This window comes from Alexandromys fortis, unplaced genomic scaffold (assembly GCF_014885135.2).
Source record: "Alexandromys fortis isolate MF-2015 unplaced genomic scaffold, M_Fortis_MF-2015_v1.1 scaffold_6, whole genome shotgun sequence".
In the NCBI taxonomy this organism is placed as follows: domain Eukaryota; kingdom Metazoa; phylum Chordata; class Mammalia; order Rodentia; family Cricetidae; genus Alexandromys; species Alexandromys fortis.
Genome location: NW_026067902.1, coordinates 17,651,451 through 17,668,244, shown reverse-complemented (window position 1 = coordinate 17,668,244; position 16,794 = coordinate 17,651,451). Strand labels below are relative to the sequence as shown.

The 16,794-nt window shown below is 43.5% G+C and overlaps 2 protein-coding genes across 11 annotated transcripts in view; one reads left to right on the top strand and one right to left on the bottom strand.

Annotated features, from left to right (window-relative positions):
* Positions 1-9,065, top strand: part of Tubgcp4 (tubulin gamma complex component 4) — a 35,805-nt gene extending 26,740 nt beyond the window's left edge. For 3 of the 5 annotated variants that reach the window (XM_050134303.1, XM_050134301.1, XM_050134298.1), the window contains exons 12-18: positions 1,419-1,526; positions 2,412-2,553; positions 3,790-3,967; positions 5,373-5,507; positions 6,834-6,950; positions 7,497-7,636; positions 8,146-9,065. In XM_050134303.1, coding sequence (XP_049990260.1) covers positions 1,419-1,526; positions 2,412-2,553; positions 3,790-3,967; positions 5,373-5,507; positions 6,834-6,950; positions 7,497-7,636; positions 8,146-8,158 — 833 coding nt within the window. In that variant the 3' untranslated portion in view covers positions 8,159-9,065. The remainder of the gene's footprint in view (positions 1-1,418; positions 1,527-2,411; positions 2,554-3,789; positions 3,968-5,372; positions 5,508-6,833; positions 6,951-7,496; positions 7,637-8,145) is intronic. The other 2 variants (XM_050134302.1, XM_050134300.1) reach the window with 1 other exon arrangement.
* Positions 9,066-9,670: 605 nt separating this feature from the next.
* Positions 9,671-16,794, bottom strand: part of Tp53bp1 (tumor protein p53 binding protein 1) — a 68,667-nt gene continuing 61,543 nt past the window's right edge. For all 6 annotated transcript variants that reach the window (XM_050134290.1, XM_050134292.1, XM_050134291.1 and 3 more), the window contains 7 exons: positions 15,880-16,071; positions 15,310-15,525; positions 13,609-13,824; positions 11,700-11,794; positions 11,024-11,223; positions 10,386-10,531; positions 9,671-10,022 (listed from right to left, as the gene is read on the bottom strand). In XM_050134290.1, coding sequence (XP_049990247.1) covers positions 9,835-10,022; positions 10,386-10,531; positions 11,024-11,223; positions 11,700-11,794; positions 13,609-13,824; positions 15,310-15,525; positions 15,880-16,071 — 1,253 coding nt within the window. In that variant the 3' untranslated portion in view covers positions 9,671-9,834. The remainder of the gene's footprint in view (positions 10,023-10,385; positions 10,532-11,023; positions 11,224-11,699; positions 11,795-13,608; positions 13,825-15,309; positions 15,526-15,879; positions 16,072-16,794) is intronic.

The following is a 16,794-nucleotide window of genomic DNA, read 5'->3' as shown; positions in this document are numbered from 1 at the left end:
CCTGAGAATAACAGCTTGCTCAAGTTACAGGGTGTTTCTTGGCTGATGTTGTGTGCTGTATGTTTGCCTGCACAGGCCAGAAGAGCGGACTGAAGTCACAAGCATTTGTGAGCTACATGTGGGCATGTGGAAGAGAACCTGGGTCCTCTGCAGAAGCAGCCAGTGCTCTTAACTGCCAGTGCTCTAGCCACCTCAGCCTAACCTGGGAAAGTCTAGTTAGAGCTAAAGCTCCCTTGTGCTTGTGTTGTAACTGGGTCTCAGAACAAGTAAAAGAACGGTCTTCAGTACTGTTAAGACTTTGCTCCTGGGGCTGGAGAGATGGCTCAGAGGTTAAGAGCATTGCCTGCTCTTCCAAAGGTCCTGAGTTCAATTCCCCGCAACCACATGGTGGCTCACAACCATCCGTAATGGGGTTTGTGCCCTCTTCTGGCCTGCAGGCAGACACACAGACAGAATATTGTATACACAATAAATAAATAAATATTAAAAAGAAAAAGAAAAAAGACATTGTTCCTTACCTTTGTTGAACACCCCCACCCCGATCTATAACAGCCCAGCCTGGTCTGTAGCAGCAAATTAAAGAAGTCTAGTGAAGTGCTTTATTTTAATTGGCCCTTCCCGGGTCACATGGCAATCATTGTAACAATGAAGAAGTGAGGCCTTATTTAATGGCTGCCTCCTTCCATACACAAGAAGAGAATGTAGGAAGAATCCAAGCCAAGAAAAAGGAAATAGGAGGGAAATGGAGACTAGTGTTTTATAGTTTAATGAGACAATAGATATCTACTGTGCTTTTTGTTACAGATATCAGAAAAGCCAGTTCAGACTCATTTAAGCAAATAAAAAGGATAGAAATTATTGATTCTCATACTATCTCAAAGATAATTAGGTAAAACTTTGTCGTCTTGGCCAGCAGAACAGGCTCCAGCCCATTGGTTCTCGACCTTCCTAACCCTGTGACTCGTTAATACAGTAGTTCATGTCGTGGTGACACCCTGCCATAAAATTATTTTTGTTGCTACTTCATAACTAATTTTGCTACTATTACAAATCATAATGTCAGTATTCGATATGCAGGAATCAGATTTGGAACCCCCGTGAAAGGGTCATTCAACTAACTGCTGCTCTTGCCATATTTAAATGTTACTAAAACTGATCTCAAAAGAGCTGCATTCTTCTAGAGTCTGAAGAGAGCTTCTGGGTTGGCTTGGATCAGATCAAGTCTATAAAATGTCAGCTGTCAAGATCCATTTGATCATGCTGCCTCCCCAAAAACTGGATGTTGCCAACCCCGCTGACACTACAGGAATTGTACTAAGCAGGAGTGATTCTCAGGATTGTTATAACAAGGACAAGGAGACATTAATGCTGGTGAGACAGAAGCCACAGATTGTTGCTTTCCTATGTCTTTGTTGCAGATGTAAACGTGGCCTTTCAACAGTCAGCACACAAGGTGCTGCTAGATGACGACAACCTTCTCCCTCTGTTACACTTGACAATCGAGTATCATGGGAAGGACCATAAAGGTTTGTTGTTCTCCACTTGCCTCCTCTCTGCATCTTCTAGTTCTGGACCTTAGGGATCACTTAGTCTAGTTATCTAATTTTGTACAAGAACAAACATAATTCCAGAAAGGTTCAGCTCCTCTGTCCATAGGTTGTAGCATGAATAATAAAAACCCAGAGACAGATACTGGGGTTCAACCTGAAGATCAGAAAAGCAGAGCAGCCAGCGGCTGGCTCTTACTTCTACCTCAGACCGAAATGGTGATCCTGCCTCCAGGAATCTCAGAATGAGAATGAGCTGAGACTTGTCTCCTCCAGTCTTATATTTGTCTCTAGTGCTGGGGTTAAAGGCATGCACCACTACTACCAGGCTTCTGTGGCAAACTAGTGTGGCTACTGAGATTAAAGATGTGTGCCACCACTGCTTGGTCTGTATGGCTGACCAGCATGGCTGTCTTACTCTCTGATCTTCAGGCAAGTTTTATTTATTAAAATACAAATGAAATATCACTTACAATAGGGTTGTTTTTTTTTTTTGTTTTGTTTTTTTTGGTTTTTCGAGACAGGGTTTCTCTGTGGTTTTGGAGCCTGTCCTGGAACTAGCTCTTGTAGACCAGGCTGGTCTCGAACTCACAGAGATCCGCCTGCCTCTGCCTCCCTAGTGCTGGGATTAAAGGCATGCGCCACCGCCGCCCGGCTTACAATAGGTTTTTGAGATTGCGTCTATATTTTTGTCTAAAACACATCTCAGAAAAGCCCTCACAGAAGTTTCCTCCCCTCTACCTTTGTTGCCTCTATAAGTGCTGCTATTGAACACCACTGAGGCCTCATTTTATGTGTGCAGTTCATCTTGGTCTCTCTGGTTTTAATTAACCAAGGTATTTTTCATTATCTTCTTAACTTTAGCAGATGCCACCCAGCCAAAAGAAGGGCATTCTCGGGAAACGTCCCCTCGGGAAGCCCCTGCTTCCGGCTGGGCAGCTCTAGGTCTCTCCTACAAAGTACAGTGGCCACTACATATTCTCTTCACCCCAGCCGTCTTAGAAAAGTAAGTATTTCTGAGTTTTTCCCCAGTAAATATTTCCCACCTTATATCCAAGGGAAGAACTGTGAACAGCAATAAGATGGGTAGAAGTGAGCCAGTCGTCCAGCTGGTTTCTACACTAGTGAGCCAGAGGGTGCACACTTGCCTGTCTTCAGGAGCTAGATGGGTTCTAGTTTTTTGTTGTTATGAAAAAGACAAGATAAAAAGCAACTTGGGAGGAAAGGACTTATTTGGTGTATATGTCTAGATAACAGTTCTTCATTGAGGGAAGTCAGCCTAAGGAATTCATGGAGGAACAGAGGCAGAAACCACAGAGGGGTGCTTCTTATTAGCTTGCTCCTCAGTTTGCTCATTTTACTTTGTTATACATCCCAGACCCACCTGGTCAGGTGTGGTATCACAGTGCACTGAGCCCTTCCACATCAATCATGAACACCAAGAACACACCCCACAGATTTGCCCACAGCCCAGTCTGATTAAAGCAGTCTTAACTGAAGGTCCCTGTTCTAGGTAACTCCAGCTTCTGTCAAGTTGACCAAAACTAAAACAGCAAACAGCAGCTCACATTAATAAGCCCTGAAACAATAGTTCTTGGGAGGAGCACTGCCCGTACACGGTGGGACCCAAGATCCCCAGGAAGGAGATGAGAAAAGCACACTGCACTCTGAGAAAGGGTGAGGAACCCCATGCTCTGTGGCTACAGGAATGAGGAAGACATCTCTTTTCAGCGTTCCCCCGGCTAGCTTGTTCTCCACAACATGCCTACTGTTTTACAATAATGAGAAACTGGGCAGACTGGGCATAAGCAGGAAATGGTGAGGCTGTTGGAGGATTCTGCAACAGGTTCAGAGCTCACCAGGTGTACAGGCCTTATCCAGAGACTCAAAGACTTAACAGCTCACAGATGCCCACAGTCCTAGTTTGAGACAGGGTGTGTGTGTGTTTATAAAATTTAATGTTTTAATATAAAATAAAAATATTTTAATATTTACACTTTAAGGTATTTGGTTTTTAATATTTAATAAATATTTTAATGTCTTTTTAATAAGTATGTATATGGGGTATGTGTGATGTGAATGACTGCAGGATCAAGAGGACACTGGCGCTCTTACTGAGGCTTAGTTATTGTGTTGCATAGCTGAAATTCATTTCACTTTCTCACCACTCTTCTAGCCTGCTTGTCTGTGTGTGAAGGGATGTTAGATTGAGGTTCATATCTCAGTGATGCTTCTGTCATAGGTACAATGTTGTTTTCAAGTACTTACTGAGTGTGCGCCGTGTCCAGGCTGAACTACAGCACTGCTGGGCTCTTCAGATGCAGCGCAAGCACCTCAAATCTAACCAGACAGATGCAGTCAAGTGGCGCCTAAGAAATCACATGGCCTTCTTAGTAGATAATCTTCAGTACTATCTCCAGGTATGTTCTGAGCGGTTTATGGAAGAGGTGGGAAAGGAGCCTAGAGAACACTGAGATGGGGCAGTTCTGTATCTGGTAAAATGCTGCAGTTGGAGAAAATTTAGGAGTTACATCACTAGGTATGTTTCTTGTCATTTTAAGGGGAAATGGATATCCATAGATAAAGGGATTTAGGCTTCAGGATACTTGTTTGCCAGATATTTTGGAATTCTCACGCATGTCCAGTCTTTTGACATTGTAACATGACATCATTTACCGAGTTCACACCCAAAAACCATGCAACAGTTACCACGCCCCTTCCCTCCCAAAGAATCTCATTTTAGAATTTTGTGCTGCCCCTTGACTACATGTAGCCCATACCTGTCCTTGGCTACATGTTCGACAAGCTTCTTGTTGCTAACCATTTCAGTCAGTGGAAGGGATGAGGCGTGAGTGGATTAGGCCGGGATAGGGGAGAGTGGTCTGCAAAGACATTTGAAGCTATTAAAAATTACACACCATGGAGCTAGAAAGATGGCTTAGCAGTTAAGAATGCTAACCACATGTGCAGAGGACCCAGGTTGGGTTCTTAACACCCACATGGTAGCTGACAACACCAGTAGCTCTAATCCAATAACTGTAGTCCCAGAGGATCTGACACCCTCTTCTGACCTCCGTGGGCACCAGGTATACATGTGATATACATACACAGATGCAAGCAAAACGTGTAATTTATATATATATATTTGCACAACCATGACTGGGAATATAGCTCAATTGGTAGAATACTTACATAGCATACAGGAAGAGTATGATGGTACCAGTCTATAATCCCAACACTTGATAGGTAGAAGCAAGAGGATCAGAAGTTCAAGGTCATCCTTAGCTATACAGTGAGTTTGAGGCTGGCCTGGCCTACATAAGACCCTGTCTCAAAAACAGAAATTATACAGTCAATCAGACCTGTTGACATACAACTATAACATCCACACTGGGAAGTGTCAGGAAGGAGAATCATAAAGTCTGGGCTATAGCAAGACCCTATGTCAAAAGAAACAGATGACAGGGTATGAGGCTCAGTGCTACAGCTTCTTCTTGCATACACAAGGCCCCAGCAACACACACACTTTACAAGGCTCAGCAATTGAAGTATGTCTTTGGTCAGCCTAAAGTGGCTAGAAGGAAGATGAGGGCTGGTGAGATGATTGAGTGGTGAAGGCTAGAGCCACCAAACCTGATGACCTGGGACCTACATGGTAGAAGGAGACTGGAACAGACCCTGGAAAACTGTCCTTTGCCCTTCATATGTACCCTGCAGCATGAACAATTCTCACACACACACACACTCATACTAAAAGGTGAGAAGAACCATAAAACAGAGCACTCAGGATGTGCCAGGTGCTAAAACAAATTATCTGTCTGTCAGGTAGATGTGCTGGAGTCTCAGTTCTCACAGCTTCTTCATCAGATCAATTCTACGCGGGACTTTGAGAGCATCCGATTGGCACACGATCACTTCCTAAGCAATCTTTTGGCACAGTCCTTTATTTTGCTGAAACCTGTAAGTAAGAGCGGTCGGTTTCTGGAGAGTACTTCTAATATATTCCTTCAGGCTCTTAGAATTGACAAAATATGAAACTTATTAAGTCCTTGTTCAATTCCATTTTTACAAAATAAAGAGGCAGCAGTAAAAGGGAACTGAAATGTTGTTCCACAGGGAGTGGTGAGCAGGGGTAGATAAAGAACTAGGTATTTAATCCCCAGGAGAAATTAGTTACAGAAGTCTTCCTGCCTCTACAGCACCAGGATCAACCAATAATTTGAAAGTTTTCTTCATAGGCACATAGTGTCTTATTCTGAGTGTGTGTCCCATCTGCAAGTACACACATTTAGCACTTTTGTGGAAGCTCTCCTCAACTCTGACTACATCCTGGAGTCATCTGTGACCTTGTGACAATCTAAGGCCAAAGGACATCTAAGTCAAACGTGTAGATTGGGGTCCAGGCATAAGTAATTTTTAAAGCACACAGCTGGTTCCAATCCTAAAATGAAAAGTGAGAAACTGAAATAATCCCTATAGTGTTTATACTTGAATGTCTGCTGTGAACAAGTTGTACTGCTCAGGGCGCCAACCATAAATGGTATAGGCTTCTTTTTGCTCTGGTATTTGGGGCTGTTACTTGCCAAATAAGGGAAGAATAACTAAAGTAGTCAGTATCTCAAAGGGTTCTGTGAGCTAAAAAAAAAACCACAGCAGTGATAGGCACTGTTCTTACATGGCATGGGTGTATCCTGAGGAAAAGCAGAACATCAGAACAGGTCATCATAATGAAGTCTTTATTGAGTGCTTACTGTATGCAAGGCACTGGGGATACAAAGAGGTATAAGTCATGGCTCTGCCCTTAAGGAGCTCACAATCTAGTTGGAAAAACAAGATGTACATACAAAAGTCAGCAACAGCACACGTGACCTGGACAATTGCCAGTAAACAACACAGATACTACAACAGAGAAAGGCGGAGTTCACTAAAGGCTGCAGTGGGGAAGGACCATTTCACAGAATGGGACTTGACTGGTACTAAAGAGAAGAGAAATCCCAGGGAACAGTGCTCATAGCTCAAAGGCAAGAGCACGGGCAGTGTGTCTGATAAAGGATGGTGAGCTACTAGCTAGTAGAGTGGAGGCTTTGTGCAGGGGGACAAAGAATGCAGCAATCCCAGGAAGGGATGTTCATTTGCATGTTGTTTGGGAGGGCTAGACAACCTTGAGGGTAGGTAGTGTCTGGAGTTCAGACAGGGGAGGTCAGCTATTAGGACTATTTTCCCAAACCTTGCATTTTCAGAAGTTTCTTCCTTCATTTCCTAACACCAACTATATTTTTTGGGTAGGTGTTTCACTGCCTGAATGAAATCCTAGATCTCTGTCACAGTTTTTGTTCACTGGTCAGTCAGAACCTGGGTCCACTGGATGAACGGGGGGCTGCCCAGCTGAGCATTCTTGTGAAGGTGAGTCTGCCTGGCCACTGGCTGCATGCTCCTACCCCCACCCCGCTGAGCAAACAGCCTTTGCTCTGGCCCAATAAAGCCTATCCCAGAACAGACAAAGAAATGACAAGATAAAAAGATAAAGCGTTGCTATCAGTGGATACTGAAGATGATTAATGTACTGCCTCACAGTGTTCAGAAATAGTCCAGCCCTGAATAGGTTCAGCCCACCAAGTATGCACTGGCTTTGTGCTCATTTTCTCACACCCCACTTCCTCCCTGAACCGGCCTCCCAGCTCGCTTGTAATTATAATCTGAGACTATATTTATCTCCTGTAACAAAGCAAGCTCAGTGCAATCCCGGTATGTGATAGAATATATTAATCTGAAATGAGCTTCAGATTCTTACTAATGAGAAAGTACTTTCATGGAAGTCATGCATTCACGGACATGGCATTAAGAAGTCAGAGTCGTTTTAGGAGCTGACAGAAATGGGAATGTGGTCCTGAGAGGACCCCAGGCGCCTAGCACTCTGCATGGGTAGTGACAGCTTGGGTCTCTCAACAGGGCTTTAGTCGCCAGTCTTCACTCCTCTTCAAGATTCTCTCCAGTGTTCGGAATCACCAGATCAATTCAGATTTGGCTCAGTTACTGCTCCGGCTAGATTATAACAAGTATTATACCCAGGCTGGTGGGACTCTGGGCAGGTAAGAATAATCCTTGGGGAACTCATTAGATTTGGGGGAGGAAGTTAATGAGTTGTAAAAGTCCAAAATGGAACTCTAACCTTCATCTACAAACGCCCTCATTTTATAAGCAAGGCTCAGAGATACAGGAAGTAGGGGGAGGGGAGTTATTTCATAATTTTTCTGGAGATTATGTAAAAATCATCAGCATGGTGAAATACTACAGCTGAGGGTGAGTTCTGTGTTAGATTATGTATGTTCTAAGGGGCAGTATGGCTTGCACAATCTGCTCTGACACGTACTAGCAGTGCAGCTGTGGCACCATGCTTCACTGGCCACTGCCTCTTCTAGACTTCTTTAAATCTAATAATAATGAGATCCAGTGGTAGCTGGCTCCTCAGCGGTGTCATTCTTTCTAGTTTTAGAAGCCAGACATCATCTGGAGTATCAAGGTAACATCAGCTGTATCTCAGAGACCATGCTTCTTGGGAAAGCATAGCATTTAATGAAACTTTTTTTCCTTTTTATAGTTTTGGGATGTGAAAACTGGTTCTTAAAATGAAGTAACCATCAGTCCTACCACACTCTGATGTCTGTAATAAGCCTCCCCAGGCATCACAAGATGCCTGCAGACTGGTGAAAGGATGCTACCTTTTCTTCTAGAAGCAGTCCAGAGGTGTAAGTCCTCCCTACCATTCCTGTAGGGGAACTGGGGCCAGCTATCTCTCAACCACTCAAAGGCTTTGTTCCTTTACACTAAGACATCTGTTGGGTGGGTTCACTTGTGCAACAGCGGTGTATTGAGCATTTACTATGTACCTATGGACTCTTCAAGGTATGGAAGAGTCCACAGAGAACAATGGGAACCAATAAAATGTTTAGGATTGGTTCACATGTAAAAAAGGAATTCTTCTTATGTAAAGGTCAGCATCTAGTTATTACCACCAACTTAGAAAAGACTTTCCCTCCTCTGTACCACATAATTTATAACTATACAGACTGTCTTTAGTTTTCAGAAATTTAAGAGCCTCCCTCCTTTAAGGATATTCAAAACCTGACCTCAACAATTCAGCCAGTAGGTTCTCTAATTGTTTCAGACTGGTAATAGGGGGTTAGTTCTAGCTAAAGATGACAGCGGTCAAATTGTTCAGATGTTAGACAGTGAAAATTGCAAACTTCTCCCTATGCTCAGATAGTGAAGTCACTAATGTTCCTATCAGCATAAACAAAGGAAATACTCCATTAACATACCTGCCCTCCACAATGGACAAGAGTGCAGTCTTTGGCCTGTCTGTAGTCCTGCTTGTTCTCTTCTGTACCACCCCTGTGAAAGCCTGTACTTGTCAACTACAGAGGATCCCTTCCATTGTTACCTCTAGAGGCAAAGCATGGCAGACATGGCCTACTGCTTGTTTTTATAAATAAAGTATTATTCAAACAATCACACATACTCATTTACCTAATGTCTATGATTGATTTCATCTCACAGCAAAAGACAAGAAATTGTGACAGACGAAATGACTGTAAAGCCTAAAGTATTTACTGTTTGGCTCTTTCTAGAGAACATAAAGACTAGTAAGTAGCCTTGATTTAGAGAGTGACAGGTTGTTTGTTAATGGGGACAGTGTTGAGTGCCAGGAAGGAATGGCTTCCAGCAGTTGTGACAGTTAACGCTTGCTTTACAGAAAATTGTCACTGTCCATTCATACCAAGTTGGTCATCTTCCCTTTCAGCTCTGAGTACCACAGATCAGCTGTTAATAAGCTCAGGTCTTACTGGTCTTGATACCCAGAGTGTCCTCAACCCCATTCAACTTTGGCACTACTGTTTTTATCTAGGCCCTCTTGTACTCTAAGCAGAACATTTTAGATGGCCTGGGATAACCTTGTGACTTTGACAGTGGTGCCACAGGATAAATTTCATTTCTGCATTTTTATTTTCCTTTGTTTGCTGTACTGCTAAAGTGATGATTAAGCCTGCTGGGAAACTTAAGATCCTATAGTACCATGTTCTGAGATTAAGCTCAAAGAAACAGATGAAGAAATCTCAAGTTACTACAACCAAAGAGAGTCAACATTTATTTTATCATAAAAGTTCAGCAAATAAAACTATGTACAAGATTCATGCAAAGAATACAATTCCACACAAGACACACTTAAAACCTGATTAAAACACAATCTCCACAATAGCAGGGATAAAACCAGTAAGACCAAGTATCTTCAGTGAGAAACATAATCATGTTTATATTTTGGATGCTGTTTGAATCCAATTCTCTCCCCAACAATGAGGCACTGGATCACCCACTCTTGTGACACCACAGGCAGCTGCAAGGCTTCAGCACACTTGAGCACCGAGGCTGGGCATGAGGGGTCTGTCACCACCACATCAAATACCCCTAAAGCAATGTCTGCAAGAAGTAGGGGGAAGTGAATGAGGAAAGAACACTCAGTTTAGCTCTTATTAAAAGAACAGGTGCCTTCTAGCCAGTATTCCTACTCTGCCAACCAAAGCCCTCTTACAGATACTGTATATTCATAGCCTAAAATAAAAGTTGTCATCACCACTTGCTAACCTTGTAGACCTAATAAACAGAAATGCCACTGGAGACTATAAAAGCAGAAACAGCTTTGTCCTTCTCTTACACTAACCCATCCTTTTTGAAGATGGGACTTCTCTTAAAAATAATGACTGAGACTTGGACCACACAGGCTAACAGCTGTGAGTCTATGGACATCCCTGGAATGACAGCGAACACACACTTTCCAGGTACCTTTGTTATGGGCACTTGAATGGTGCTGCTTCACGGAGGCTGCCCCTCCAGTCATGAGGATCTCAGACCAGAGCTCCAGGAAATTCTGTTGTTGATCTGACACCAAGAGTACCTTCAGATTCTGGAAAGGGTTTTCGCGGGGTTGCCTATGAAGGAGTTGGAGATGCAGTGTTTGGGAACTGGAAAGAACCTTAGTATGACCCGTCATAACTAACAGTTAGCTCATCTGCAAAGGCACTCACTCCTGCACATCCGAATGCTTTCCTAACTAGGTCACGTAGTGGAATAAGTCCTGCCTCTCTTCTGATGAGGTATGCACTCTGGGATCCTAGACTTTGTTAATAAGCCAATCAAGTTATGCTTCTGAGTTCCCTCCCGTTTAATGATTGAAACTTAATCCTAATCTCAGTGCTTCCACTAATAGGGATACTGGACCTAATCTTCCCACATCTTCGGAAGGTTCCCAGCCAATGTAGAATGAGACGCTAGCAATCAAGTACTTGACTACAGAAATCATTTCAGATGTCTATAGACATTCCAGTTTCTAGTAACACTGTTTTCCCAACTAGACTACTAGACTTTCCTTAAAAGCTAGTCTTCCTATTGTCTCAGCTCTAGACGGGCTCCCAAACACTCACCAATCCAGAATTCTCTGCTCCTCAAGGCTATATCCAGCAGGCAGCAGGTAATTACGGTAGTTTTGGAGCTGGTTGGCATGGCAACTGTCATGGACCCAGACATGAGACACACAAGGAATTCCACTGGCAAGGCACAGGAAGTACTTCCGGGTTCGACAATGCTGATCCGCAATTAGGAGACACTGGTAGGCTGTGTTACACTGGAAGAAAAGGAGCCCAGCTGACAGGTCTGGTGGTGTCTAGGGAAACCTTTCCTGACTGCACCTGATATATACCCTCGAGAGCCAATATGAAGAATTCTAGTTGGTATCAAAAATACCATTTAATCTGTGTTCGTACCTAAGGCTGTGTTGTTCACTGAGAAGCCCAAACTGCTTTCTGAAACATTTACCCTATCACACCTATGGCTTTTGGAAGACCTAAATCTCAAGGGTCAACCATACCAGGTACCCACTCAACCTTCCAGGCTAGAGAATCGGCAAAACCAATAGCTCTATTGCTTTCTCAACACCACTACCACCTAACCCCGGGTTCTAGCTTCTCTTCCTGTACAATGAAAATGCTGGGCTGAGGTGGCAGAATGGCACAGCACTCTGAAATTCAGCCAACTTCCCAAACCCCTCTTGGCCCTTTTCTCAATACAGAAAGTGGGTAGCCAGAAAAAAAACTGCCTCACCTGGGCTTCATTGAAGTCTTCAAGGATATACCCAGCTCCTGCTCGAAGCTGGCATTCTGTATACTGCTTGTTGAAAGGAGGAATTTCTAAAAATTCTATATAGACAGAAAATAACCAAATTATTTTTATTAATATTGGTTGGTTTCCTAGGTGCTACTTTAATGCCTATTTGTAACTGCTGCTTCCTTTTCTATTCTGCAGTTATCTATAAAGGCTTAGACAGACACAGATTTATTAATTTGAGGGACTCCCGTTATTCAGTCAGCTTTCTGAGCTATACAGCACCAAGCAACACACGCTTATATGGAACTGCTGTGTGAAGTCTGGTTTCAAGGGCTAGGTTGTTATAGCAATACTGGAAAAACAAGGCTGCAAACCATCTTTAACATAATGCCAAGCAGCTGCAGGGACTCCTAACACTGAGATCACGCTAGGTACCTATCTGAATTGTGTGACACAAACTACATCTGCTCTCATAGCCCAGCTGCCCATCACCAGAGCATCTCTACTCAGATTTTTCATATGCAGCTTCCAAACCATAGAAATCTTAAATGTAGCTCCCTGTCTCTTCCCGTGCCCTGTGCCGTATGTTTCTGAGGGTAGAACTGGCGAGTAGTTAGGAATAATTAAAGTCATAACACATCTTCAGTTGTACCATTTTATATCAATCATATTCCTTCATTTTTATTCCTTTCTTGCAAGACTCAACATTAGTCAAAACTCTGCCTGTCTTTTTATTTATTTATTTATTTATTTATTTATTTATTTATTTATTTATTTTTTCAGGGCAGGGTTTCTCTATTGTAGCCTGGCTGTCCTGGAACTCACTGAAATCCGTCTGCCTCCCTGATTGCTGGGATTAAAGGCGTATACCACCACCGCCACCGGCCTAACTCTAATTTATAAACAACATTCTATCTAGTTCTTAGCTTGGACAGACATCTGGAGATTTCTGTCACTCACTATATTTGATCTACACATTGTCTCCCATACCACACACGTGTCAGACCTCTGAGATACATGTCAGCCCACTAGACTACAGACTCCACATAGACACAGAGTGAGAGATGCCACATAATTTTAAGGTTAATGAGAGGTCCAAGAATTGAAAGGGCCTAGAAGCTAATTTCCTAGGGCACTGGGGACACCACAATCCCTTCTATTCAGAATAAAACTCATCCTCCTTTATTATGTATACAACATTCTGCCTCCATGTATGCCTGCTGGCCAGAAGAGGGCGCCAGATCTCATTACAGATGGCTGTGAGCCACCATGTGGTTGCCGGGAATTGAACTCAGGACCTCTGGATTTTCTTAAGTAGGTAGAAACATGGTTGACTTGTATGGTTCTAGGAAGGTAAAGCCAGCACCGTGTTCTAATCCCATCTGCCATTATTGTTGAAAAAAAGCAATTTAACTTTGATGGATTTTTATCATTCATTTTATATATGAAGAACGAGACTCCCTAGGCCAGGAAGATAACTCAGCAGGCAAAGGCACCACCAAGCCTGGAAACTTGAGTTTGACTCCCTGGGACCCATTAAGGTAGGAGGAAAGAGAACTGATTCTTCCAAGTTGCCCTGTGATTTCCACACGTGTACATATACAAATATACCCATGTATAAATCTATAAGTATATATCTGAGTGTGTACCTATATCTATGTAGTATGTAAATTAACAAAACAAAAAAACCTGTCTCCCAGCTGCTTACCAAGACTTATCTTGAGAACCACTCACTGAGAATTTTGTGAAAATCTACAGATCAGAAGTAGGGCACAAGTTAATTTTACTTAGTTGACCAGAATCATGGTAAACACTGACCCACTCCCCCCTGCCTTAACAAAAAGAACCACTGCCTCACAAAGGAAATGGCAAGACAGTGCATGGATCAGAGCCCCTGGGAACCTACCCTCCTCTTCTTCACTGCTTCCTGTAGGCCCATCTAGTAGTTTAGAGCGGCTGGTCAACTTGTCACTAGTTGTGGCCATGGTGAGGAGAAAGGCATAGCCCAGAAACAAGGTCTTGTTGAGGGGCAGGGGCCCTCTTGGCTCTTCCAGGACAGAAGGTTCACCTGTGTTGTCTGCACTCTCACAGGGGCTCACAAATTCTCCTGCCCCCACTGTACCTAGAAAGGACAAAGCACAGTTACTGAAATGATACACACAGACAAAGGCCCAGCACTGAGGATGACTTGATAAGCCATGTCCTAATGAGCTTGTCTATGCTATGACCCAAAGACCAATTAAAACCAATCATTGTAAGTGGCCAACAACCAAGGACCAAATTTACAATGAAGACAAAACATTTAAACCTAAAATGACCATTACAGTGGGCAGTCAGCTGTTTTCATGTATGGAAATGAACTGGTATAATTTCTGTAACATCAAATACTTCTAAGGCCACTTGAAAGAACAGGAAAAAGTACAGTATTTGGAAGCCTTCAATCCACTTTCACTGCCCATGTTTCTCTAATTTCCCCAGAATATATGATGTTTCGAAGCAACCTTTAAAGGACAAACAAAAACTTTTCATTACTACCAAGAACTGTCCCATTCCATCTTGGACTCTCACCAGAATAGTGCAGTGAGTACTGAGTGCTAGAGTGTCTTTACATGGAGGTGAATCCACATCAAATACCCTTCGCCAACACCTAGGGAGGGAAGTGAGCCACCATTCTAGAACACCCATGCTAAGATGTGCCCCAGTAAGTCCTCCAGAAGGAAACGATACCTACTGAAGAAGCCGAATCAGGTTCACTAGGAGGCTAAGATGACAGCGGGTCATGCATGCCTCCCTGAAATAAAACCAACATCAAAAACAGTCTCAGAGGCAGGGATGCTATGTCTATGCACTGGACTTTAGAGTCAAACCTGCCTAGGTTTGAGATCTGGCTTATTCTGCCACATTGAGAAAGTTACCTAAATTTTCTTACATTCCCAAAAATATGGAAAATGAATTCTAAGGGATTATATTGGAATATGAATGAAACACTTGGGCCCCATGCCTCACCCAGTACATACTTAACAAAGGTTAGCTTTTACTGTCTTTAAATACCTGAAATATACAGCAGTGGTACTGGGAGGGTAAGCAGATAACACAACTCAAAGGGGTAAAAACTATGGTGCTAGGGCAAGGGAACATGGAAATGAATGTGCCAGCCTGAGAAAGCCCTACCCAACAATGGCAGGACTTTACCTCTACCTACAGAAGCCACGGTCTAGGTCATGGCAGACAATGAACACATGGCTGAATTTTCTTCATACTGAAAGGGAGTAACTTAGAAGGGGTGGGCGGAGGAGAGTGGAGGTTCAGGCTGATGTACAACCTTTCAATAGGAAACTTGAGACAGCCTGAACACAAGATAGTGGAAGAGGGCACAGACAGAGCGCAAGATCTAAGGACGAGGAATTTCACTCATTTTGAGTCTGCTTAAACTACCATACTTGTATTCCCCCAAAGAGCCCACACAAGAATGTTTGTGATTGAGTTTTGTCCTCCTGTCTACACTGCTGGGCTCTGAACAGAAGGTAAAGAATGTAGTGTCACCCGTCGGCTTGTGGATGCCAGTCTGACCATCAGAGAACATCCATGCACTGTGCTCCCATCTTACCAGGTTTCACAGTGGCAGACTTGCGACCTCGCTTAGCAGGGGACCGTTCCTCTTCAGAAGTGATGAGTTTCCTTTTGCCTGCCTGAGCTCCCGTGGAAGCACGGGGACTCTCTGTGGTTTTGCGGGGGGGTGTTGTGCTGCTGCTGCTGGAGGCAGTGGGGGTGGCTGGAGAGCTGATGTTACTGCGCCGTTTCCGCTTTCCTTCCACCAAATTGTCTGAGGAATAAGCCAAAGGTTGGTAAGAACATGGTCTCAACTCAAATCGGACATAGACAGCACTGCTCTTTGCCTCCTCCCACAGTCAGGAAGCCTCTTTTATGTTCCAATCCCTGCCATAAGTAAGATATGTCTGCTCCCCTGTAGAACTAGGAAGGCCAGAAAAGCCCTAGAGACTTCTCATCTGGCACTTGGAAGGAAACAAGTGTAGCAATAGTTCTAGAAAACGACAACCATCATCATCCAATAAACCACAAGGATAAGCCAGGCAACCATTCCTGACTACTCTAGAAACTGTCCTCCCTTCTCTAAGCCAAGTATGGCCCCGCTGGCAGCTGCTCAGGAAGGTCTTACCTAAGCTGATATCTGCTGCCTTCGTGAGGGGTGTGACAGCTTCATATGGGCCAAGCCCATATTGCTCTCTCAGTCTGTTTCCTTGCTCCAAGGACAGGATGACTGCCATTCGCTTATACCATTTCCTTTGGCCTTCTTTTTCAATGCTGTAGTACAGCTCCCCAGACTCCTTCCTGTGTCCTTTGACCACTCCTGGGGATGACATAAAAGATACCATAATTGTAGACTGTTTAGCACCCTCTCAAAAGGGCTCTACAAAAGCAGGTCTGAGGTAGGGGATGCAGAGAGCCAACAACAGTGGACTGAACCAGGCTTTTACGGAGTCTTAGCTGTTCATCCCAAATGGTTTACGACACTTGGTAGCTACTACACAGGATGAGACAAGGTTTTCTGAGAGAAAGCAGTCTTTAGTTACATACTAAAGATTCCCAGTGCTGGACTTAGGGTTGTTGATGGCTTAAATGGAACCCATGAAGTGAATGGCATGGTTTCTTAACAATCTTGTAGCAACTTCTAGGCTTTCCATTGTGAAAAATGACAGTTCTGAGAGACCATATGTACAGGCTTCTCTACTGTGCAACAGAGCCAGGGCAGAAAGAGAACAAAGAAAGGAGAAAATAAACTGTGCCCCGTCTGACCTCCCTGCTCCTGCACCGGTTCACAACTGTGCATGGCTGTTAGGAGCAGGGCGCAGGGCACACAAGGAAACGGAGTTAGAACTCAACCTGAGCTTAGGACTAGGTCTGTTATATGATAACTGGGCAAGAGCTATTTCCAGTTCTATTAAAAAACAAAACACTCCTTCCTCTCTATCAACTAATAAACAACATATATTATCTCACACACAACATAAAAACGGTGCATTACTCTTGATCCTTTTCATTCATGAACAGAAAGGTGCACCTTACTCTCCAT